Source organism: Cydia pomonella, chromosome 5 (genome assembly GCF_033807575.1).
Source record: "Cydia pomonella isolate Wapato2018A chromosome 5, ilCydPomo1, whole genome shotgun sequence".
Classification (NCBI taxonomy): domain Eukaryota; kingdom Metazoa; phylum Arthropoda; class Insecta; order Lepidoptera; family Tortricidae; genus Cydia; species Cydia pomonella.
This window is the reverse complement of record NC_084707.1, coordinates 3,260,372-3,287,751: the sequence shown is the minus strand read 5'-3', so window position 1 is coordinate 3,287,751 and position 27,380 is coordinate 3,260,372. Positions and strand designations below refer to the sequence as shown.

The 27,380-nt window shown below is 39.6% G+C and overlaps 2 protein-coding genes and 1 non-coding gene across 3 annotated transcripts in view; all 3 read right to left on the bottom strand.

Annotated features, from left to right (window-relative positions):
• LOC133518484 (uncharacterized) overlaps window positions 1-27,380 on the bottom strand; it is a 237,308-nt gene that overhangs the window by 74,688 nt on the left and 135,240 nt on the right. The window lies entirely within an intron of this gene.
• On the bottom strand, window positions 1,680-27,175 carry LOC133518442 (eEF1A lysine and N-terminal methyltransferase homolog). The gene is made up of 9 exons (XM_061852128.1): window positions 26,957-27,175; window positions 26,299-26,857; window positions 25,961-26,098; window positions 23,846-23,964; window positions 14,372-14,552; window positions 12,800-12,977; window positions 11,384-11,677; window positions 9,509-9,637; window positions 1,680-2,361 (listed from the first exon to the last, which is right to left on the bottom strand). Exons 1-9 carry the CDS (start codon window positions 27,046-27,048, stop codon window positions 2,090-2,092), a joined length of 1,962 nt encoding a protein of 653 aa, XP_061708112.1. The 5' UTR covers window positions 27,049-27,175; the 3' UTR covers window positions 1,680-2,089.
• On the bottom strand, window positions 25,166-25,281 carry LOC133518502 (U5 spliceosomal RNA). The gene has a single exon (XR_009799490.1). It is a non-coding gene; the product is annotated as a U5 spliceosomal RNA (small nuclear RNA).

Sequence of the window (27,380 nt, the reverse complement as noted above, 5' to 3'; positions counted from 1 at the left end):
TAATAAATCTTCGGAACATTGTGTTCCTGCAAATTTGTGGCCTGAATTTTTATAGACAAGATTATAGCAAGCATCGCTGGCTCTTAGTAATCTATATGCACCAAAATTTTCTAAAAGAATGCCACGAACCGTACCGAAACTTTCTGCGGCGACTGCACGCAGGAAATATGTTAGAAAACCATTTACCTCTTTTAGCTATGATATATATTTTTTATTTATTAAAGCAATATAACATACATTTACGTTTAAACTTCTATTCCTAATATAATATCAATATTCCAATCTACAACTACGTCTCTATAGCAAAGCCAAAGTTGATAAATTAATCTAAATGTAAAAACTGCTCAGATTTTTTTAAACATGAACCCGTTTTCGCCTGCGCAACTGTCCGTCTCCTTGAACTTTAACGGCTGTAAAAAAAAGTTCAGACAATAAAACTGAAACGAATACGCTTTGCTCGCGCTTCGTGCTCGCTTGATCAACAATACGAAATTTAAATACAAAAAAATACAAAATGTTACAATTCAGGGAATAGATCCAGGGTCCTCTTCTCTCTCCCTGTTACAAAGCTAAGTCAATAAAAAATAGGAAATTAAAGTGCAAAAAAAAAAACAAAAAAGATTTCATTGTTTGGGATTTGAGCCCGGAACCTCATGATTGTAAAGCTAGTGCTAAAGCTAGCCAATTGAGCCACGAATGGATATATGTGATACGGTGAAATTAGGCTACTTATTCTCGAGTAAAACCTGAATATCTAAATACCCCCTAAACCAGCGTTTTAAAATATCTGAATTTTTCGCAAATCACTCTGTAACCATGTCTCACAAGGAGGAAACTCTTATGATATCGATACGGCTATTTGTTTAGGCGCGACGTACCATGACTCCGCCATTTTGAAAAAATTCCAAAAACTGGATCGACAAAAAAATTCTATTTGATCATAGAATATGGTCGCAAAATTTCACGCGAATCGGTTGAGAATTGCGACCTGTAGAGGAGAACATCCGGACATACGAAAGCAGATTACGCGAGTCAAAACGTAGACCTACGCTACGCTTCGGTCAATCAAAAAGTGGCGCCATCTTACCGGGCATAGGACAAAGGTTATGACACCATCGCTCGAAAGGACCCACCTATTGTATTATATTGGTTATGGCGTCACTTTTTGACATTTATAACGTATCAGTAAATTTTTTAATAATGTGTTGAAACATGGCAGTAAATTTATTAAGTCTACAAAGTTTTCTGTGACAATCCACCTCTATTTCAAATTATCTTTGCTAGGAGATAGTTTGTGTACTACTAGCGACATCTAGTGATGAAGAGATAACGTTTTAAACGCCGTTAAATTAATTGGTATAGTTGCGAATGAACTGGCAAATATAAACAGCATTAATGCATTAACTTTATTATACCTATATTTTACAATAATTTTTTTTTATTAAATATGTAAATATTGCAGTTTTTAAGTAGGTACACTACGATTTAACTAAAACAAAGAAATCTGATATAGTTTGCGTACTGCTAGCGACATCTACAGGTATACACTTAGTAACCATAAATACTTATCGACTGCAAAACTCACTTTAATCTATTTAACCTGTTCTGTCTCCCAACAGCGTTCAACCATATCGTTGACAAATTTCGTTGACTTCTTCATATAAATTCACGGTGACGATATCGATAGGGAACGTGCGCGTTGGAGGGTCTGCCATCTTGTGGCCTGAATCGGAACAATAAACATGTAAATTTACACGTCACGTGTTTTGTTGTGCATGGTAGGTTCTGCCATCTTGTGGGCTACATCGGAACAATAAACATCACATTTACGCCTCGCGCCAAAAATCTGACGGCTCCTGTGCTGCCTCCTACAGTTCATGCACGCTCCCTATATCGTCATGCATATGCGTGAAGTGTTGTTTTAGGTTTGTATGATGTACTTAGTGGATGAAATAGGAATAACAAACAAGAAATAGCATTAAATGCACTATTTTTTTATTAATTATACTTATATTTACAATAACAACATGATTAACGTAAACATTCCTAAATGTAACTTATATACTACTAGCGACATCTGGTATTATCACTACGAAACTATACTAATCGATTGCAAAAAGTCCTTCAAATCCACACACTTTATCCTATTTAACCCTCTCTGCCTACAAACGGCATTCAACCCTTTCGCTGCCTCCTCTAACTTCTCAATAGAGTATGCTTCGCCGTTGGTCGCGAAGACGATTTCGTTGACTTCTTCGTACAGCTTCACGGTGATGAGATGTGTGAAGTGCTGTTTGAGGGTTTGTATGATGGAGTCGTGAAGTGTGTTGTCGCGGCAGACGAGGTTGAGGATGAAGTGGCCTGGAAAAAGGTTTGTATATAAATAGGTAAGATTTTAGCATCATAGATGCATGCAGAGACTATTTAAGAGTCCTTATTCCTACAGACGAGCGTATTTTGTAAAATGCTTCCTTTTTCATTCAAGATTACGACGTAACTATTAGTATTTATTCAAAAACTGATAACGTACTTAAATAATCGTTTCCTAAACTAGGGGCTCCAACAGTTCAAATTTTCATTTTCTCTTTTAAACCTCTTTTTTAATGAGGTTTTTTGGGAGTCTTTTCCAAATTTTGCAGTGAGATGTGGCGTTTCGGTTCTCAATTTTGCTATAAACAAGAATCATTTGGTACATGAATGACTACAATTTGATTCAACATATCTCGTACGAGGGGCTGGAATGATTAACAATCGAAGATTCATTTGAAAAAACTGATAAAATACCTTCCGAGTTTTCTTCATTTTTTTGGCGAAAACAGGGTTTTATTATATTTTATTTCCGCAAATTGTACGCATATTTTGCTATAAAAATAATATTATAGCAAACTGTAACTTTATGTTAACCTATATAAAAAAAATCGTAACTATGGGACCTACATTGCCGTAAATTTATATTTTTTTAAAACAAGTATAAATCACGCAGCAGCGACGCCCCGCTCTCAGTTCACCTGCCTGGTACTCTTTCTGTTCCAGGTCAAACAAGGAGAAGATGAGGCGCCAGGAGACCCTCACACTGAGGACCATCCTCAAGTGCCCGCGGTACGTCAGCAACGCAGCCCTCACCGAGACACTGAAGTGGCGCGGCCTGGAGGAGTTCGTCGAGATCATTTGGTACATGAATGACTACAATTTGATTCAACATATCTCGTACGAGGGGCTGGAATGATTAACAATCGAAGATTCATTTGAAAAAACTGATAAAATACCTTCCGAGTTTTCTTCATTTTTTTGGCGAAAACAGGGTTTTATTATATTTTATTTCCGCAAATTGTACGCATATTTTGCTATAAAAATAATATTATAGCAAACTGTAACTTTATGTTAACCTATATAAAAAAAATCGTAACTATGGGACCTACATTGCCGTAAATTTATATTTTTTTTTTAAAACAAGTATAAATCACGCAGCAGCGACGCCCCGCTCTCAGTTCACCTGCCTGGTACTCTTTCTGTTCCAGGTCAAACAAGGAGAAGATGAGGCGCCAGGAGACCCTCACACTGAGGACCATCCTCAAGTGCCCGCGGTACGTCAGCAACGCAGCCCTCACCGAGACACTGAAGTGGCGCGGCCTGGAGGAGTTCGTCGAGCGTCTCGCGCGGGTCATGTTTGACCGCGCGGACAACGCCGGCCTGGACCATCTTCGGGACATCGCGCCACACCACAACACCAGACCTCCGGAGAGGTGGGCTCGGGACTTGCCCCGAGCCATTCTACACCAGCAGTAGCTGACAAGCACTGCTCACCACACTACATTCGGATGCAACACGCCACACACGCCAGCTAAGCTGCCGGTCGCCTTCTCCGCGGCTCCATAACCTGGCCCCGCTCAAACGGTATCACCAGGTTAGGGGCCGTGGGGTTGGATAACGATCGGTAGCGAAGAGCTGGCCTACACCAGCTGCCCACACCGTCCTCAAAATGACGGCCACCAGACCACCCCACCAGTCGGTGGGGAAGCGACCCGCAACAGCCGCCGCAGCCATTGTGCGGTAGCGGCCCCTCATACCCCCCTGACGGGGGGTATCGACAGATCACTCACACACACCCGCTCTCAGTCCGCGCGGAGCGCGCTTAGAGGACGGACCTGTGCTCGATTGTCAGGCATTCGTTGCGATCGTAATCAGCTACGGAGTTCCGAGAAGTGCTATATACTGCGATTAGAAAATCTTAATAAAAGTTCATTTTTTACAGTATGCCTAACAGACTCGCTTATTGATGGATTTTCAGTGTTACTTTTTTTTAAATACTAAGTCGGTGGCAAACAAGCATACGGCCCGCATATGTACGCCTGCAACTCCAGAGGAGTTACATGCGCGTTGCCGACCCTAACCCCCGCCCGCCCCTCGTTGAGCTCTGGCAACCTTACTCACCGGCAGGAACACAACACTATGAGTAAGGTCTAGTGTTATTTGGCTGCGATTTTCTGAAAAACGCATTTTCACTTGAAATTACGTTAGGGTTTGCATTATTATTTTTGACCCGGATGAAGTCCAAGTTCTCATGATGGAGTCAGGAGTTGATCACCAGAACTCCTAATCTACTAATTATAATCCCATCGTGTTTGGGCTCAAAAGATTTGCCCTGACGAACACCATCGATCTAGATGAGGTCCAGGGTCTCATGATGAAGTCAGGAGTTGGTCACTAGAACTCCTAATCTACTCATTATAATTCCATCGTGTTTGGGCTCAACAGAGTTGCCCTGATGAGCACCTTCAATCTAGATGAGGACCAGGGTCTCATGATGGAGTCAGGAGCTGGTCACCAGAACTCCTAATCTACTCATCATAACTCCATCGTGTTTGGGTTCAATAGAGTTGCCCTGACGAGCACCATCAATCTAGATGAGGTCCAGGGTCTCATGATGGAGTCAGGAGCTGGTCACCAGAACTCCTAATCTACTCATCATAACTCCATCGTGTTTGGGCTCAATAGATTTGCCCTGATGAACACCATCGATCTAGATGAGGCCCAGGGTCTCATGATGGAGTCAGGAGTTGGTCACCAGAACTCCTAATCTACTCATCATAACCTCATCGTGTTCGGGCTCAATAGATTTGCCCTGACGAGCATCATCAATCTAGGTAAAGTCCAGGGTCTCATGATGGAGTCAGGAGTTGGTCACTAGAACTCCTAATCTACTCATTATAATTCCAACGTGTTTGGGCTCAAAAGATTTGCCCTGATGAGCACCATCGATCTAGATGAGGTCCAGGGTCTCATGATGGAGTCAGGAGTTGGTCACCAGAACTCCTAATCTACTCATCATAACTCCATCGTGTTTGGGCTCAATAGATTTGCCCTGATGAACACCATCGATCTAGATGAGGTCCAGGGTCTCATGATGGAGTCAGGAGTTGGTCACCAGAACTCCTAAACTACTCATCATAACCTCATCGTGTTAGGGCTCAATAGATTTGCCCTGACGAGCATCATCAATCTAGATAAAGTCCAGGGTCTCATGATGGAGTCAGGAGTTGGTCACTAGAACTCCTAATATACTCATTATAATTCCAACGTGTTTGGGCTAAAAAGATTTGCCCTGACGAGCACCATCGATCTAGATGAGGTCCCGGGTCTCATAATGGAGTCAGGAGTTGGTCACCAAAACTCCTAATCTACTCATCATAACTCCATCGTGTATGGGCTCAATAGAGTTGCCCTGACGAGCACCATCAATCTAGATCAGGTCCAGGGTCTCATGATGGACTCAGGAGTTGATCACCAGAACTCCTAGTCTATTCATCATAACTCCATCGTGTTTGGGCTCAAAAGATTTGCTCTGACGAGTACCATCGATCTAGATTAAGTCGAGGGTCTCATGATGGACTCAGTAGTTGGTCACCAGAACTCCTAATCTATTCATCATAATGGTAATTTGATGGTGCTTGTCGGAGTAAATCTATTGAGCCCAAACACGATGGAGTTATGATAAATAGATTACGAGTTCTGGTGACCAACTCCTGACTCCATCATGAGACCCTGGACTTCATCTAGATCGATGGTACTCGTCAGGGCAAATCTTTTGAGCCCAAACACGATGGAATTATAATGAGTAGATTAGGAGTTCTAGTGACCAACTCCTGACTCCATCATGAGACCCTGAACATCATCTAGATTGATGGTGCTCGTGAGGGCAAATCTATTGAGCCCAAACACGATGGAGTTATGATGAGTAGATTAGGAATTATGGTGACCAACTCCTGACTCCATCATGAGACCCTGGACTTCATCTAGATCGATGGTACTCGTCAGGGCAAATCTTTTGAGCCCAAACACGATGGAATTATAATGAGTAGATTAGGAGTTCTGGTGACCAACTCCTGACTCCATCATGAGACCCTGGACTTCATCTAGATCGATGGTACTCGTCAGGGCAAATCTTTTGAGCCCAAACACGATGGAATTATAATGAGTAGATTAGGAGTTCTAGTGACCAACTCCTGACTCCATCATGAGACCCTGAACATCATCTAGATTGATGGTGCTCGTGAGGGCAAATCTATTGAGCCCAAACACGATGGAGTTATGATGAGTAGATTAGGAATTATGGTGACCAACTCCTGACTCCATCATGAGACCCTGGACTTCATCTAGATCGATGGTACTCGTCAGGGCAAATCTTTTGAGCCCAAACACGATGGAATTATAATGAGTAGATTAGGAGTTCTAGTGACCAACTCCTGACTCCATCATGAGACCCTGAACATCATCTAGATTGATGGTGCTCGTGAGGGCAAATCTATTGAGCCCAAACACGATGGAGTTATGATGAGTAGATTAGGAATTATGGTGACCAACTCCTGACTCCATCATGAGACCCTGGACTTCATCTAGATCGATGGTACTCGTCAGGGCAAATCTTTTGAGCCCAAACACGATGGAATTATAATGAGTAGATTAGGAGTTCTGGTGACCAACTCCTGACTCCATCATGAGACCCTGGACTTCATCTAGATCGAAGGTACTCGTCAGGGCAAATCTTTTGAGCCCAAACACGATGGAATTATAATGAGTAGATTAGGAGTTCTAGTGACCAACTCCTGACTCCATCATGAGACCCTGAACATCATCTAGATTGATGGTGCTCGTGAGGGCAAATCTATTGAGCCCAAACACGATGGAGTTATGATGAGTAGATTAGGAATTATGGTGACCAACTCCTGACTCCATTATGAGACCCTGGACTTCATCTAGATCGATGGTACTCGTCAGGGCAAATCTTTTGAGCCCAAACACGATGGAATTATAATGAGTAGATTAGGAGTTCTAGTGACCAACTCCTGACTCCATCATGAGACCCTGAACATCATCTAGATTGATGGTGCTCGTGAGGGCAAATCTATTGAGCCCAAACACGATGGAGTTATGATGAGTAGATTAGGAATTATGGTGACCAACTCCTGACTCCATCATGAGACCCTGGACTTCATCTAGATCGATGGTACTCGTCAGGGCAAATCTTTTGAGCCCAAACAGGATGGAATTATAATGAGTAGATTAGGAGTTCTGGTGACCAACTCCTGACTCCATTTGAGACCCTGGACTTCATTTAGATCGATGGTACTCGTCAGGGCAAATCTATTGAGCTCGAATACGATGGAATTATAATGAGTAGATTAGGAGTTCTAGTGACCTACTCCTGACTCCATCATGAGACCCTGGACTTCATCTAGATTGATGGTGCTCATCAGGGTAAATCTATTGAGCCCAAACTCGATGGAGTTATGATGAGTAGATTAGGAGTTCTGGGGAGTTCTGGTGACCAACTCCTGACTCCGTCATGAGACCCTGGACCTCATCTAGATCGATGGTGTTCGTCAGGGCAAATCTTTTGAGCCCAAGCACGATGGAATTATAATGAGTAGATTAGGAGTTCTGGTGACCAACTCCTGACTCCATCATAAGAACCTGGATGGACTTCATTCGGGTCAAAAATAATAATACAAACCCTAACGTGATTTCAAATAACACTGAAACTCTATAGCACTAATGTGCGCAAACGATTGGCATCTTGACTACGCAGCATGGGTGCGTAGCCACCATGCCAATCGATACGACAACGAAACACTATCTGTCTCTCTCTCGTACTAATATGCACAAACGATTGGCATCTTGGCTGGGCAGCATGGGTGCGTAGCCAACATGCCAAACGTTTACGATACGACAAGGAAACACTATCTGTCTCTCTATCGCACTAATATGCGCAATCGATTGGCTTCTTGGCTAGGTATCATGGGTGCGTAGCCAACATGCCAATCGTTTACGATACGACAACGAAACACTACTCTCTCTCTATCGCACTAATATACGCAAACGATTGGTATTTTGGCTAGGCACTAAGCAAGTGTGTGGCCAACATGCCAATCGTTTACGATACGACAACGAAACACTATCTGTCTCTCTATCGCACTAATATACTTTATTTATACCTGCAGTCATTTAGTAACTTCTTCATTTTCCATTGGTGTGAAAGAGACAGAATAAAGAGCAAGGGTTATAGTACACTCTGTAGTCTGTACACTTAGTAGTAGTGTACATTAAAAAAAAACTACTGTGCATATACAATAAAATAAAGAGTGCCCATATGATATCATATGACACTAAAATTAATGTTGCTTGAAATTATATTGAAAACTATCAAGATTATTCTAGTCTGCATTGAAACGCGCGTCGCGTTGCCGGCGCTCGCGTACCGAGCGCCAACGCCATCTATCGAGCGTTATTTCGTGAAATCGGAGAACGCTCCAAGGATTAAGGGCTCTTAACCCCTCAATGTCAGGTATTACCTATACAGGGTGGAAGAAATTAATGGGCCCTGGAGGCAAAGTGCCTTGAAACCTTGAGCTAGCTCATTTTACTTAAAGGAAACATTTTATTATTTTTAAAAAGAAACAAAACTGCATTCAATGATTTAGTACAATTTGCATATCTAAAAATAATCTTGTGTATTAAATATTCGATTTTATGGCTGACCAATGTAAGACCTAATGTTTCTTAGAGAAAATTTAACATTAACTATATCGACTAGCGGAAGAAAATAGCGAGTGTTTCTGTTTTGGAGTTCTTAGTCGGTTCGGTTCCCGGGCGAGACAAGCTAATTAAAAAAAGCGCTTTTATTTCTTAAGTAAAATAATGTTTCCTTTAAGTCAAATGAGCTTAAGTTTTAAGGGCACTTTCCCTCCAGGGCCCAATTATTTTTCACACTGTATAAAGTTGTGTTATAATGATTATCTCTTCATTTTAGGTAGTTTCAATCCTTTCAAGTAAAATTATAAAAAATGCTGATAGTTTATCGATATCGACTTTATCGACATGCATGGCCACAACGTCTGGTTCCTCATTCTAAATCGTACATAAAACTGGCTGTGTGTGTGTGTGGCTATGGTGACAGCTAGCTTAGACTCCATCTTTAGGAATATTATATATAGATAAATAATGTAATTACCGTCGTTAGTAAGTATTTGTTTGACCCTCGCAAGTTGCTCATCATGGAGGAACTGTCTCGGTGGACACGACAGCCCCACCGTTCTGTCCTTGCTGTCCATGTCGAACATCACCACCGAGTACTGGGTACCTGGAATGGGAAATACATAAGATAAATATGTTTCTGTCGCGCTGCGGTGGGCGGGAGTGCATGCGTGCGATAAGGACAACTGCAGCTCGGACTAAAATTCTCACGCAAAAAACTCTAAAATCGAGGTTTCGCTCTCGACTGTTTCCTCCTCCAAAACGCAACCAATCATTATGAAACTTTGGAAAATGCAAGAGGAAGAAATAATCTATGCCGCTATGTTTTGATTTTTTGAATATCTGTATCCTGCGCCTTTTTGAAGCGCTGTAAGTTTCTTCAAAATAAAATAATCCAAAAAACAAAACATAGCGGCACAGATATTGATGATATTGATCTGATTTGAAATAAACATTGCTCTAGGTTAAAAATCATGCAGGAAACAGCAGAGCGTTTGTATGGAAAAATCGCAACTAGGAATTCCTCTTAATTAAATACTTATGGATCTAACACTGTCCGTGTAAATAAAAAAGTAAAAAATCAACATGGTTTTAAAAATCGATCAACACAAAATCAGTGTTTCAAAAGTTGATTCACCCAGATATACATAGAAAACATCTATATCTCAAAAGCAAATATCTCTTCTAATATAATACATACGCAAGTACCTCTCTGTCTTTTAACTTTTCACGATTATAGTTCGTGTCATCCACGGTGACGCGCAGAATTATCAAATCTAACCTTTGATAACATGACAATACAAGACAAGGCACGCGTCTTCGTGAATGACACGATCTATAAATGAAATTCGGCGCTTATTCTTCAGCTTTCGGGTTCCGCGGCGCCATCTATCGAACGGAAGTTGAGTTATTTTAAAGTCATTTCAACTGCATCCATTTTGTTCGACGCTTAGGATGGTATTCCACCTGTCCAATTTCTTGGTCCAATGTGTATTTGCATCAGGGATCGGAACCGGTTTTTTGCAAAAACATCGAAATAACCATATAATTCGGTTTATTTTATACTCTAAATGTAGGACTAGTTGTGTTTTCAGATAACGACTTCGTATTATTAGATTGCCTAATTAGAAATGAAGTAATTAACAAAGAACGAAAAAATACCGTTTTCGTTCCCATACAAAAAATACCGGTTTCCGATCTCTGATTTGCATCTCATATTTACTTAATGAGAGAGTGAGACGCATTACACATCAGAAATCAGAAATCATTTATTGCGAGCCATGGTACTATAGTTATGTAAAGGATATTGCAAGTATTCTTATATTATATAGCTTATATTATAGCTAGGACTAAAGTTATTTAATATAGTAGTGCCCATTTATGAACATTATTTTTAAATATACAATTTATAATTAAATACATATAAGCATAATATATTATAATATTATTATAATTATAATTTTACTCAACCCATGGAGGAGATCAAAGTTAGTTTGTTTTTATATTTATGTAAAATTATCTATCACATTGGACAAAGAAATTGGATAAATCGAATACCATCTTTAGACCTCTTGTTGAAATAACTCAGTTTCCCTTCAATAGTTGGCACTGAATATCAGTGGCGGATCGTTCAAAGAACTCGATTCCCACCGGCTTGTCTAATTTCAGTACGTTGTCCGTCCGTCCGTTACTGTCACAATCGGTTCATGGAGAAAAGGAAAGCAAAATTAGCTCCGGGTTCCCTACGAATATTTGTGACGCGCCGCCACTGCTGAATATTAAAGAAAAACGACTTTGTATACCTAAAAATACTGTCAGCCTTGTTGTTTAATTCGTTATGATAAAAACAAACCTTTCTCAGCTTCGTCCTTCAAGAAATCCACACCATCTTTGATTTCCACCTTCATTCCGTCATCCAATTTCAGCTCAAAATGCTCCTTCGCGATCTCCAGCATGCTCGGGTCTATCTCCACAGCGGTCACTACAGTTTGCAAGCACTTCCTGAGGAACATGCAGAGTCCCCCCCCTCCCAGGCCGAGCACCGCCATGCTGGAGGGGCGGAGGAAGGCTCCCACGGACATGAAGGCGTGGTAGTGGGACAGATGACCGAAGTCAACCATTAGTTTAGTTTTGTTCTTCTTTTTCACTGTGAAAATAATACTTCTGTAATTTATTTACAAATAAGAACACTTTTTTCTACGTTTTGTCGAAGACAGCTGATTTGGAAAATTTTTGCTTGGCTTAAAATATTTCATATGATACGATCTGATGATATTCTGGAGAAATTGAAGGAACTCATTATAGGTAGGTATTAGGTATTGAAAATGCCTCGTTGCGGCACGAATAATAGTAAAAATTTAACCTAAGCTTTAAAAAAGCGGCCAAGTGCGAGTCGGACTCGCCCATGACGTATAAAAAAAACTACTTACTAGATCTCATTCAAATCGATTTTCAGTGGAAGTTTGCATGTAATGTACATCATATTATATTTTTTTTAGTTTCAGAAATTAGAGGGGGGAGGGGATACAAATTTACCACTTTGGAAATGTGTTTGTGATGTGTTTAGAAAAAAATGATATTAGAAACCTCAATATCATTTTTGAAGGCCTATCTATAGATCCCCACACGTATGGGATTGATGAAAAAAAAATTGAGTTTCAGTTCTAAGTATGGGGAACCCCCAAAATTTATTGTTTTTATTTTTTATTTTTGTGTGAAAATCTTAATGCGGTTCACAGAATACATCTACTTACCAAGTTTCAACAGAATAGTTCTTATATTTTCGGAGAAAAGTGGCTGTGACACACGGACGGACAGACATGACGAATCCATAAGGGTTCCGTTTTTTGCCATTTGGCTACGGAACCCTAAAAAAGTTCCTCAAATGAATTGCTCTCTAAACATCATGCCATTGAGGTTGCTTGCTACGTCTAATATCATCTAATACCCCCAGAAGACACAAGAACAGATGATTCAATGGAGCCCCGCTGTCTAAATATTGTTTATTTTTACTTAATTTTATGAAAATAAATCACCGGACACTACGAGATGCCGGAGTGGACACGATAATTATATATTATACATTATAATTATCATAATATCGGAATATGTTTATCATAAAACCGTACTTACTAGATTTTAGTTCCGCTTCGTTTTGCACTAAAAAAACTGATGGTTGACCAAAACTACGTAGACATTTAAAAACAGCTGATCCATTTATAGCTGTAAAATGAGTCTTCAATTATTTATTAATAAGATTTAAACCAACCAGATTTCAGCTTGGCCTCGCTCTGCACCAGGAACTGGTTGTCCAGGAACACCAGGCGCCGGTGCGGCGCGCCCTCGACGTGCACGTCCTCCACCACGTAGGCGCCGGACAGTTTGGACGCGCCGGTGTGGACGGTCACGCGGCGGCCCACGTCGCTGCCCAGCGAAAGGAACGGGATCTGGAATATTCGTATTTAAAATGATAGCAGACCGACACTCCTCCTTTCGGCTTTTTCCGACTACTTTCGGCTCAGCATTGCTCCGAGCAATTATTAGGGTCGGCACAACTTGACGTCCACGACCACAGATAAGATAATGACTTGAATTTTGACAAATCTAAATGGCCGAAAGGGATAGTGCCATACATTAGAAAGGGACGGCATAATTCGTCCCTGAATCGCTGTCAAACTTCGGTTTTGTAGAAAGTGTCATTTCTGTACGGTAATACTATTATTTATTCTGCAATTATAGTAAGGAATTAAGGCGGGTGACCTTCCCTTTTGTCTCTATTTCTCGGCAGCTTTGGGAACTGAACTGTTTCCGCGAGGAAATGTAGGAAATTATATCTATATTTTTTTTATTATTACGGTTTATAAACTGAAATAGATATCATACAATAAAGAAAAAAGTGAATCATTCATCCAGTCTATTAGGAACCAATCGAAGTGCCTGGCAATTCAGAAGTTGTCAGATTGGAACAATTATTTGATGATATGATATGATGCCCACGTTTAATTTCTATCACCACATTGCTCACTTGATACGGCGAGCGGCACGGGTGTTAAGTCTCCAAATGGTCTAAGAAGACGCACTGTAAAATTAATCATAGTTCAATCAGGCATCTGTTAATTATCGAAAATTTTACCTGCTCACTAAACGTGTGTATTATTGTAATAACGGCGAGGTTGCTAAAGGTATTAAGGTGCGACCAGACCGCAGCTTAAAAAACGGTCACGATACGGAATCGCAGTGACGCGTCGTATGCGTACCGTTTTTGACGCATGCTCCCCACACCGCTGCTTAAAATACGCTGACGCACCGTAAATTGATCTGCGTAAAAATCGCAAAAAATATTACACGGGGATCTTATGGCAGACACCACACCGGTGACGTAAAAGACGCAACTGTTTTGCGAACAAAAAAGATTCGCGTGAAGCACGTCACTGCGATTCCGTACAGTCACCGTTTTTTAAGCAGCGGTGTGGGGAGCATGCGTCAAAAACGGTACGCATACGACGCGTCACTGCGATTCCGTACCGTCACCGTTTTTTGAGGAGCGGTGTGGGGAGCATGCGTCAAAAACGGTATGCATACGACGCGTCACTGCGATTCCGTACCGTCACCGTTTTTTGAGGAGCGGTGTGGGGAGCATGCGTCAAAAACGGTACGCATACGACGCGTCACTGCGATTCCGTACCGTCACCGTTTTTTAAGCAGCGGTCTGCTCGCACCTTTAAGTGGTCCACTGATTACGATATCGGCCTGTCAATTATTTGCAAAAGCTGTCAATTGCGATAGGCCGATATCGTCCGGCGAACTGGTAATCAGTGGGCCCCTTTGGTTATTATCTCACCTGTCCACTAAAACCGTGCGGTATCAGCATTTTAGCGGAATGCGCTAGTTCCTCTTTAACGGCGTCGAGGTTGCTGAAGGTATGGCCGCGGCGCAGCACAGCCACCACCAGCCTCGCGAAGCGCGCCGAGTCTTGGAGCTGACGACGACCTTGAGGGGTCCCGAAGAGCCAGTCGGATTCTCTGAAAAATTATTTTTTGGCAAAAATTTCATTTGTGGTACAAACTTTTATCGCTGACTGTACTTTTCTTTGCACAGGCAACTAATACTCATCGAGACAATTCTATAAACCTCAATCACAATTAGGTTGCGTTCTTTTATCACAGAGTTCCTATGGCTACCTCCTGTCTTCATCATCAGATCAGCTCGATGGTACCATAATATTGCATTGTCACCGTACTTGCATATGCATGTAAATTTTCAGCTTGATCGGAAACCGGGAAGTGGGTCAAATTCAACTTGCAAGATTTGACCCGTACATACATAATAAAAGCTTGTAAAAAGCGTTTACAATTATTTTAGTCAATTTTAGTCTTCATCACTGTTGTCAGTCAAGTATAAAGAGAAGATTTTGAAAATCGGCACCTCGGCAAGTCCCCGCATACCGCATTCATACTTTTTGAATGAATTAATTTCAAAAGAAAATTCTAGGAATAAAAGACGGTTCGAAATCAACAAGCGAAATAATTGCCCTGGCTCTTACGAGAATAAAGACGATCGTTTTATTTTTTCAATATTTCTTACATAAATCGAACCCCAAACTAAGCAAAGCTTGAAGTACTATGGGTACTAGGCGACGATACACATGCGTATATAGGTAAATACATACTTATATACATAGAAAACACCCATGACTCAGGAACAAATATCTGTTTTTTTTTTATATTCTCTTCTCTTCTTTATTCAGGAACAAATATCTGATTTTTTTATATTCTTAATTATTTTGACAAATATTTCTATTTATAGAAAGTGTTTTTATAATTTTTTGTATTTTTTTTATTTGTTTACTGTTTTATTTTATTTTTGCTATTAATTAAGTGGTCTTATTATTTCTATTTTAAGATTATTATTCTTTATTTATTCCGATTCGTAGTTATTATTATTGTTGTTATTGTGTTGTGACGATCTTTTTGTGAATGCATTTTATTTTGACATGTAAAATATAATGTACATTTCCAATAAGAAATAAATGTATCTATCTAAACATGAATCTAATCTATCTGTGTTCATCACACAAATGCCCTTGCCGAGATTCAAACCCGGGACCATCGGCTTCATAGTCGGGGTTACCCACTAGACCAGACCGGTCATCCTTCATAGGCAGGGTCAGTAAAGGATTTGACACCACATTCATCAAAATATCCTACTGTTTCAATACTTTCAATGTACGAGTATAAATAGTGGAATACACAATATAAACGTCCAAACACACACATACTTAAACAAAGTCATAACACTCTGCACTTTTTTGGCTTTGAAATGGAAATGCATATAAGATGCGTCATATTTTGCTAAAACATCGGCGTAAAATCTTACGCCGGTGTATTGTTTACCGAAAATTGAAAAACAATGTTTAAAGGAATTTACGAGAAAAAATGGCGTTGAATAACATGTTTATTCTGTTGCACCTGTGGGCGTGATAATTCATGTTTATGACGCGAGCCATCATATTTGGACGCGGTCATATTTTAGACCTGGCCCGAAATAGATGGACTTAGACAAATTAGGCTATTCATCTTCCAGTTATTTCTCACCTCGAGACCTTTAAACGGATCAGAGTAATCGATGTAGTGCGTTTTTGCCCGACTTTTTTTTTTTATACTACGTCGGTGGCAAACAAGCAGACGGCCTGCCTGATGTTAAGCAGTCTCCGTAGCCTATGTACACCTGCAACTCCAGAGGAGTTACATGCGCGTTGCCGACCCTAACCCCACCCCCCTCGTTGAGCTCTGGCAACCTTACTCACCGGCAGGAACACAACACTATGAGTAGGGTCAAGTGTTATTTGGCTGCGGTTTTCTGTAAGGTGGAGGTACTTCCCCAGTTGGGCTCTGCTCTAGATCTGGAATGACATCTGCTGTGCTGTGCCCTACCACACAAGGCGAGATGACATTCACATTGCCCATACCTCTCTTTTGGACGTAGTTTAAGGACATACCCGGGTCCAAAAAGCATAAGGCAAACAACTTTTCAGTGTTTGTTGTCTAGAGTAATAATAGCAAACGGAATCCAGTTTTTGTCAAATCGTTATGACTATATCTTTGAGAAACAGGAATGGGCCGAATTTTTATTTGGATTATTTGGTTCATTTACATATATTTAAGGACGGGCCTTACAGGCACTAAGAATGGTGCTAGTTCAGTGGTGTCGCTCACGAAATAGAACAATCGTGCAGTCTAACGCAACTAGTTGCGACCAATCGCGCGTGTGATGCGAACTCATCAACCAATCGCGTTGTGGCGTTGGGTCGAATTCGTGTGCGTGACTCCGCTGTACTGGCCCCATTTTTATTGCCCGCAAGGCCCGTCCTTAGATATATGTAAATGATTTGGGTAGTTTGAAGAGCTCCACATTTTGGGTGGATTGAAATCCCAATATGGAACAAAACAATGTATGCAATTTTCCGTTAATTTAAGAAAATACCATAACTGTTCATAGCAGCGTTGGTGTCCTAGTGGTAAGGGCGTGCGCTTGCAATCAGGAGGTCGCGGGTTCAAACCCCGGCTGGTACCAACAAGGTTTTTCGAACTTATGTACGAAATATCATTTGATATTTACCAGTCACTTTTCGGTGAAGGAAAACACCGTGAGGAAACCGGACTTAATCCCAATAACGCCTAGTTTACCCTCTGGGTTCGAAGGTTAGATAGCAGTCACTTTCGTAAAAGCTAGTGTCTACGCCAAATATTGGGATTAGTTGCCAAGCGAGCCCCAGGTTCCCATGAGCCGTGCCAAAATACCGGGACATCGCGAGGAAGATGATGACCATACGTGTTCGTAACTCTGCAGTGAAAGATTAATTAAATGAAGATTAAAGGACATACTACGGTGGGTTTGCGCTTATTGTGTACAGAATAGGGAAATCTATTCTATCCACCAAATTATATCGAAATCTGACGAAAAAAGCCTAGCTAGAGTCAATAATTGATTGACTACTGAGGGCGTTTCTCACAAAAAATATTGAAAACCTGAGACTCAGATCCTGATTCTTTGGGGTTCTTTCAACTCGTAATCACTAGCATATTCAATCTTGATAACAAAAACAATCCCAAAAATTTGTATGAAAATTTTTGTTTCCACTACGTCACGCACATACAAGCGAAAAATATTTTCACACCAAAATGTGGCGTAATGGAACGGACATTTAAGGACATCATTTTTAATGGTAGGAGAGAGAATGCTCACGATTCTGAATAGAAAGTCCCGATTTACAACAATCAGTGTTTCAGTTTTTTTAAACGCTTAGAAATAAAATATTCCAGTCCAGTATATCCAGATAGGTGGAATTCAGAATAGGAACGCACTAATAAAATAGGATTACGTGCTATATCAGAGATTACAAATGTATAGATCGTGTCATTCACGAAGACTTTGCCTTCACTCGTATTGTCATGATATACGTTAGATTTCCCAAATCTGCGCGTTACCGTGGATGACTAGAACCATGAACTATGACGACCGGTTTGGCCTAGTGGGTAGTGACCCTGCCTATGAAGCTGATGGTCCCGGGTTCAAATCCTGGTAAGGGCATTTATTCGTGTGATGAGCATGGATATTTGTTCCTGAGTCATGGGTGTTTTCTATGTATTTAAGTATTTATAAATAAATATTTATATATTATATATGTATATCGTTGTCTAAGTACCCTCAACACAAGCCTTATTGAGCTTACTGTGGGACTTAGTCAATTTGTGTAATAATGTCATAAAAAAAAGAAAAAAAAAAAACCTAAAAGTGCCATAGGTAGAGGGCTAAAATATAAGTATGTCATCAAAATTTACTTAGGTATATTTATTAGGGATTCCGGATAAAGCGCAAAGTTATATTTTAAAGTTATTTAGCAAGTTACACTCAATGCAACTAAAATATTTTTAAGGAACATTTCCCGCAAGTACAATTTATTTTATTTACGAAATTAAATAAAAAATGCTTACTAATATACTTACTGGTATTTATAATATTAACTGACGTTTAAAGTTATTTTATATTCACAGATTTGTGACCGTTAACTCCTTAAGTTTCTCAATACAAATATCATGCACTTAGAATACGAATACACTAGTTCAAATTAAGGTGTTTTGAACGAAGAACTGGAGACGACTGGCGCGTGAAACCGCACAACGCGTGTTATATAGGATTCAGGATACGCGTAGTACGATTCGCCTTTACACGTGCGTCCTGTACCCCTAGTTTAAATTTATTCGATGGCGTAACGTGACGTACGCGTTTGCGTTAAGTCTCATTTTATTTTGTATGGGATTTTGAGTTTCCAAAACGTTCCGCTTGGCGCGCTGTGTCTAAATCCCATACTTAACACAAACGCGTACGTCACGTTTCGAAATCGAATAAATTTACACTAGGGGCTCTAATGTTGTCGCTTTCAGATTTACGTTTCTCATTAATTTGAAATAACTAATATGTATTTAAAATTAATGTATGAGGTATATTTAAAGTTATTACGGCGAAGCTAAATCGCACGTTTATTGACCGAAGCGTTAGCGAAGGTCTTCGTTTTGAGTCGGGCAAACTGCTTTCGTATGTCCTGATGTTCTAAACCTTGTGAACTTTGGTGAGCAGCTTCAGTAGGAAAAAAATAATTTTCAGCACACTTGCTCGAAAAAGATCTTATTTCATGCAGGTATACTGAAGGACAAAGGCCTATTTTGTTCCAGCGGGAGTTATAGATTGTGAAGAAGAAAGCTTTAACTCCCTAGGGAGTTATGGGTTTTTCTTAATTATGTCACTTATACATACAAACCTAGTAGCATAAATGAATTTTACTTTTAAAATACTAACGTTTATAATTTAATCTTTTTGTTTATGTTTGAAAATATTTAATTTGATTAATATAACAGCCGTTAAAATTTTTTACATAATTTTCAATCGTGGCTGAGTGCCGAATACATAGGTCTGTGCCTTCGATGCCTAACCTGTCAAGAAATTACAAAATGGCGGACGAATGTTTGATATGTCACCGTATTTAAGAATTATTTCGCTTAAAATTTAGTTTTTTCTTCGCAAGTGTGATGGATGAAAAACATTGTAACTCCGGAGGTAACAATTACCTGCGGCTGTCGGGAATTACCACCCTCGGATCCGAAATTTCATTTACCCCCCTCGTTGCCCAATGTACTATTTTCTGTCATTTCTTTTTTTTGGGAAATGTTCAAAATGGTGGAAAGAGGCAGTGACTTAAGTTCCATTATAGACCGTGTCATTCACGAACACGCGTGCCTTGACTCGTAATGTCATATTATTAAAGGTTAGATTTGACAGATCTGCGCGTCATCGTGGATGGCACGAACTATAACGTCTATGGCACTTAAGACCATTGCGAGTAGGCTGTGATTATGACTGAAAGAGGTAAGTATTTTTAGTTTTACATTTTTTAACCTTATGAATCTTAACGCGACTTGTTTTAGCTAGTTTGTTTTTAATACTGTTTGGGTGGCAAACAAGCTTATAGCCTACTTGATGATAAGCGGTGCGGATGTTTTTTTTATGTGTGGGTCGATAGGGATTACAAAGCCAAAAAAAGCGTACGCGAGAGGAAATTCCTCTGAATCCGCAAAGTGAATAATTTGTCAATGGCAGCGCGATGTTCGAATTTAAAAAAAGAAGTAAGAAAGAAAAAGGCGACCTTAGACATCATATAAATAAATAAATATTATACGCCATTATTACACAAATTGACTACGTCCCACAGTAAGCTCAATAAAGCTTGTGTTGAGGGTACTTAGACAACGATATATATAATATATAAATACTTAAATACATAAAACGACTTACAAATTATATTAAACTATTCTTCAGAGCACAACGAATAAATAAGCGGTATAATGGTTATATGATGCAACTTCATTTATTATATTACTAACTAATTATGTATACGTATGTATGTTGACTACGTCCCACAGTAAGCTCAATAAAGCTAGTGTTGAGAGTACTTAGACAACGATATATATAATATATAAATACTTAAATACATAAAACTACTATTAAATTATATTAAACTATTCTTCAGAGCACAACCAATAAATAAGCGGTATAATGGTTATATGATGCAACTTCATTTATTATATTACTAACTAATTATGTATACGTATGTATGTTGACTACGTCCCACAGTAAGCTCAATAAAGCTAGTGTTGAGAGTACTTAGACAACGATATATATAATATATAAATACTTAAATACATAAAACGACTATTAAATTATATTAAACTATTCTTCAGAGCACAACGAATAAATAAGCGGTATAATGGTTATATGATGCAACTTCATTTATTATATTACTAACTAATTATGTATACGTATGTATGTTGACTACGTCCCACAGTAAGCTCAATAAAGCTAGTGTTGAGAGTACTTAGACAACGATATATATAATATATAAATACTTAAATACATAAAACGACTTATAAATCATATTAAACTATTTTTCAGAGCACAACCAATAAACAAGCGGTATAATGGTTGTATAGTTGCAGGTTACTAACTAATTATGTATTACATATGCCTGTGCCGTGTGATCCAGAATAGCACCAAAAGTACGAAGCTGATTTTAACTAAGGAATTATCTATTCGTTTTCATGAGCGTAGGCAGGTACAGGCAGGAGGCAGCTTTATAAAAGTAACCATAAATGCATCATGATTGCATCTCAATCGAATCGAAAGCTTCTTCGAAATTCACTCTTTCAAAGTTTCTGGAAAAGCTCTAAACACATCATATGACGGCCTTGGAACACCTACTCCAGGTGTAAACACTAGCGAGATCGCGGGGCGTTGCCCGTAGGCGCGGCTGGCACCAGTCCAGCTCTAGTAAAACATAACCTAAAAATATTGCGCAGGATTTCGCGCGTAAACAAACGGAACTAGGGAAACAGGTCGCTCGTAGAACTGAAACGACCTATGTTAATAATAATTGGAAGACGCAATTTAAATTTTAAACCATCATTTTCCTCGGGTTTCCAGGCATTTTGCCACGGCTCATGTGAGCCTGGGATCCGTTTGGCAACTAATCCCAAGAATCGGCGTAAGCACTAGCTTTTACGAAAGCGACTGCCATCTGACCTTCCAACCCAGAGAGTAAACTATGCCTTATTGGATTTGTTTCTGTTTTCGTTCACCAAAAAGCGACTGGTATATATTAAATGATATTTCGTACATAAGTTCCGAAAAACTCATAGGTACAAGCCGAGGTTTGAACCCGCCACCTACGGATTGCAAGTCGCACGCTCTTACCACTAAGCCACTAGCGCTGTACAGCTGCACAAAACAAACGGAACTATTGAAATAGATCGCTCGCAGAACTGAAACGACCAATTTATATAATATTTGGCTGACGCAATTTGAATTTTAAGCCCTAACCCTTGGCGAACTCGACGCCATCGCCTGGACAGAAACGGCTTTGGACAGAGAAGTATGGCAGTCTTTAGTGCCGGAGGCCAAGATCCACTTCGGGTCGCTGCGCCACAGCAGTAAGTAAACCCTTGATGGCTCCTCTACACGATGGGCCATCATACTGGCCCACTAAGATGGGCCAGCGTGTAGAGAGGGTAGTGGGGTCGGATAGCTTATGGCCTGGCGGAATGGCGATGGGATGGTCACGGTGTCGGTTTTTTGGTATTTTTTTTTTTATCGAACCAACTTTAACCTTTTAAGGATTTGCTTGGACTCACGCATATAGTCTATAATTTCCATCTGAATTTTATCGTCATTTGGCCTTGATTATATTATAAAAATTCAATATAAAAAATACAACTTTGCGTTAGAGGTTGTTAAAGCAAAATTTAAATAACTAATAAGTATAGTTCGCGTCATCCACGATGACGCGCCTATTTCTCAAATCTAACGTTTAATAATATGACAATACGAGTCAAGCAACGCGTCTTCGTGAATGACACGATCTATACATATAGTGTATTAAAGCACAATATCTGGGAGACCGAGCTCTGAGGGCCTACCGCGAACCACGTCGACGTGTTGCCTCTCTGTCGCACTTGTACATTTGTACGTAAGTGTGACAGGGAGGCAACACGTTGAACGTGGTTCGCGGTAGGCCCTTTGCTCGGAAAACATAAAAACTCAAAAATGCGCGTTTTCTCAGACATTTTCGCCCCCTAAAACCCCACCATAGAGCAAATTTCATCGAAATCGTTAGAGCTATTTCCGGGATCCCCGATATATATATATATATATGTATATACAAGAATTGCACGTTTAAAGGAGTTAGATAAGATTGTACGGCGGTTGGCGTCAGCGTCGAGCGTGCGTTCCGAAACCCACAGTTAAGGAGATTCTCTCACTTACGCTCTTTAGTCATTAATAATCATTTTATATACAAAGCGTATTTTTGTAGCAGCTATTTCTGAGAATATATTTTGATAGTGTTGAGCAAATTATACGCGGTGAAGTGGGTGTGGGGAAGTAAACAAGATTCGCGGCGGAAGTGCGTTTACAAACGATCAGGAGGCCTACCGCGAAAATCGAAGTTCGTCAATTTTCGGGCATTTTTCTCCGTCACTCTAATTACGTCTTAGTGAGAGTAAAAGAGAAAGATCCCCGCAATTTGCGAATTTCGATTTTCCCGGTAGGCCCTGGGGTGCTGTATAAGTAGTGATATGATGATATCACGAATATTCGAATATACAACGTGCTCACAGCAGTCAGCAGTGGGGTGACACTCGACCTTTCGGGGACTCTCGGCTCAGAACTGCTACGAGCAATTAGGGTTGGCAACCACAGATAAGATAATTACTTCAAATTTGACAAGCCGAAATAGCCGAAAGGAATAGTGCCATAGAAAGGGACAACATGATTCGTCGCTGAATGGCCTAAATCGGTGTCAAACTTCGGTTTTGTAGGAAATTTAATTTATGTACAATAGTACTATGTATTATTTATTGCGTCGTGTATTTCTGAGGCCTAAAGAAGGAAAAAATGACCGGTGAGTAGGTACTTTCGGAAATTCACATAACAACATGTTTTTGTTGCTTTCTTTTTTCCATTTTTAAAATGTTTTTGTGCATAAAAAGTCAATGTTATAGGGACCGTGCGCGTTGGAGGGTCTGCCATCTTGTGGCCTGAATCGGAACCATAAACATGTACACTTACACGTCACGTGTTTTCTTGTGCATAGTAGGTTCTGCCATAGAGTGGGCTACATCGAAACAATGATCATCACATTTACGCCTTGCGCCAAAAATCAGAGTTTTAGTGCATTTATACCTAAATTGAAGAATAAAGAACTTACCTGCCCTGTGGCACGATGAATACGGCATACTTGTTGACGGCTTGTGACCGTTTCTGGTCAACCACGTAGAGAGTGTACCGCGGGGAATCGTTCCCGGGCTGCATCAGGTCCAGGGATACCTGAGAACATGTCTTAGTTATATAACGTGTAACAAAAATAGTGGGAATGTGTTTAAGGGCATATTTGATATCGTGTTTTGATTAGGAACAAGGAGAAGAAATAAAATACATATTTGGCCTTTGTATGGAGGGTTTGCCGACTTGGGCGACCTGCCCAGCACCACCATAGCATACCGGAACAGATGGCCCAACAGGAAACTCCGACGCCAAAATGATTTTTAGATTTTTATTATTATATGTTTGTTAGTTCGTAAGGTATATATATATATATAGGCCTTAGTTGCCTGAAAATAAATGCTATTTAATTTATAGAAAAAAATATTTTTTCACGTCAAAAATATTAAATTACATAAGTCGTTGAGATTGTCACTTCACGCTAATAAGCGGGTACTATCCTGCCGTCCCCTTTGGATCACGCACGCTCCCATGCGTTGTTGGGTAGGATCTACCATCTTGTGGCTTAAACCAAAAGCATTAACTTGACGTTCACACTTCGCGCTAATAAACAGGAGATACAAGAGGCTCGTGTTCTGCCCTCTACAGTTCATCTTTACGGGTCATACACATTTTATTGTATGCTTAACCCGTTCGCGTCTTTTCAAACATCACAAAGTTAAGAGAATCAATAGCTAATTTTTGAACTCCACCCTTATGCGTGGGATAGGTACATTTTTCAGTAATCGAAGCTCAAATACTTGGAGGATTTAACAACTGGAAAAGCCTTTGCAATTTTCTGTACAAAACAGTCTGCCGATTTTCACGAGGGACGGGCACGTCAAATCTAAGGCTATTTACGTAACGTACTAATAGCCATGTCAGATAAACGTGAGTCCATACAATACATATGACCATTGGCCGAGGTTTTCGACAGAGGGTTTAAGCTCTTAAAGGCGCCTCCAGTAAATATGAAAAATCGGTCGTTAACTTTTATGCTTTGTCCACAGAAGTGGCCTTCTTCTGAAATGTGTTGGACCCTTCTACATAATTTCATTCATTTTGAAAATATCTCCTGCAAAAGCTACCGAAGTCGTAGAAAAAGATGCAACCAAAATGCATACACATTCCCTTATTATTGCGCCAGTGAGAGTTCAGCCAAGGCTAATTTTGTATAGACTAGATATAAGACTTTGATGTTACAAGGAATGGGCGTGCCATATTGTCTGAAGAATTTAAAGATTTAGTTTATTACACCATTAATAGAGCCTCACGATCGTGAGGCCACAAAAAATTGAGTTAGACTCATTTGAGTGTTCCCCTCCACGGAAATCTTTAGTAAAAGGCGAAAGATTTATTCGTTTTGAAGGGAAACCAGAGTGACATTGCAACGCTGAGCGTCGGACCCGACCAAACCGAGAAAAATCTTAACAGCGCGAACTAACTTCGCGGAGCGCTACGTGATGGCGCCATCTCTAGGAATACAGCGGAACTAAATAGAGAAATAGAAGCGCTGTAGGATGGCGCCATCTATGAGAATAGTGCAGAACTAACAATGGATGTCATTGCCCGGATGTTTTTTTATCCGACTAAAGGAGAACAGGTAGAGTTACGAATTACGATACGCAGTCTATTTGTGTTGTATGTAGATATGTATTATAGGTGTTCCAACTAGCGTCAAAATCAGCTCATAATATTGAATGAATATTTTAATTCATTTTTATGCTACAGGTTATAACAACTACTTACAGGCTATACAAAATAAATTGTAGTTAATTATTATACTTACAATTTGCTTGTCTATATTGTATTGTGTTTTGTTTATAATGTTTGTTTATTTGATTTTTATATGAATAAGATGAATAATTTAGTCAGACTGCTGCTGCAACTGCTTGCAGTTATCAGAAAAAAATGTATTAATTTCACCATGTTATCATCAACATTATCTTTGAAAACTATCCAGAATCTAGGTAATCAGAAATGACAACTCAAAGCATAGGATAGAAGGAGTTACAACCCCTGCTATATATAACAAAAGAATGGGTGAAGGGGAAAGATTTACCTCTTCATCATCAAGGCTAGTTTTGGCTAGACCATTGGTCACAAATGCTGTGTCCTGTACGGATTTTACACACTCACGGAGATCCTCCGCTGTCTTCAGACGTAGCATCTTGTCTCCAGCCAGGCATACCTCTGCTATCTGAAATTCATTTTTTTATTATATTTCGCCTGCAGTAGACTTGTCAATATTCATACAAGTTAAATACTCATCTTATAATGTATGCACACCTTTTTGTATTAAGTCCTTTTATTTCATTTTTTTAACATGAAAACCAATATTCTGAGATGGATGAAAAACTTAAATTAAATATGATTGTTGTAAAAGAACAAGGAGCTTACCAATTGTGGCATTTCTTTAAACTTTGTAGCTATTATAACAAATACAGGCAAAGTGGTTCCATCTCCATTTTCTGCATTTTTCTCCTCTGCCTCATGGCATCTCACCACTCTAAACATCCAAGATTTATCACAGAAAGATGCCAACAACTTATTTAAAATGTGACTTTGCAGCAAAGATATGCACACAAATCGACCTCCAAGCTTCAAAACTCTTTTTATCTCATTAAAATACTTGTCTATGGTCTCATTTGTTTCTTTTGAATCATCAGGCATGAGCGCATCTAGAGTTCCTTTATCTAAAACAACATTAAACTCCTCATTTTGAAAAATAGTGTTCAGTGCATCCATGCAAAGGAATTTCATCTTAGCTCTCTGTGCGTTGATTTTGTTCATCTGCTTTATGACGACTTCCGAGACGTCAATGTTGGTTATGTTCGTGAATCCAACATCATAGAGATCAGCACTGAGACTCGAGTTACCACATCCTGTTATAAGAATGTTATCAGTCTGTTTCATGTACTTGTGCAGGTGAGAACACAGTTCTAGGTATTCGCCGTACCTGGATATTAGAACAAAAGATACTTTAAACACCTTCTTATGGCAAATCTTGATGAAAATGTGCAGAAATTTATCCTAAAACCTTTCATATATAACCTACCATTCAAATGCTTTGTTGCCGCGTTTCTTGAAAAATTTATTCCAGTAATCCTTCTCACTGAATTCCTTGTGGCTTTTAGGTAGTAAATTCATGTTTATGTGTAGCTTTTCAGTGAATTAAAGGGAGGAAATCTGCACGCAGAACACGAGTTAATATTTTTGTTTTTCTGTCAATCTGACAACTGAATGGTAATGAAATGACGATTGACAAGTGAAGTTTATGTTCTAAAACAAGTTGAAACAGAAAATAATCACGAGCATCATGGCCTATTCTTTTAAAAATTCCATGGTTTATACAGATTTAAATGAAATCTTTCAAAATAATTTGCATTTTACATTAGTTACGAACAGCTGTTGAAGACTGCGAACGATAGATCGTTTTCTTATCTGTGGTGATTACAGCAATAAAGAGTTGCCAGACTATC

What these genes read in the sequence shown, in the direction of transcription:
- LOC133518442 (XM_061852128.1), bottom strand. Translation starts at nt 27,048, where the DNA reads ATGAATTTACTACCTAAAAGCCACAAGGAATTCAGTGAGAAGGATTAC. An exon ending in GAAGGACGAAGCTGAGAAAG is followed by an intron (nt 9,638 to 11,383) that starts GTTTGTTTTTAT and finishes TTCCCATTCCAG; the next exon opens with GTACCCAGTACTCGGTGGTG. An exon ending in ACAAATACTTACTAACGACG is followed by an intron (nt 2,362 to 9,508) that starts GTAATTACATTA and finishes ACCTTTTTCCAG; the next exon opens with GCCACTTCATCCTCAACCTC.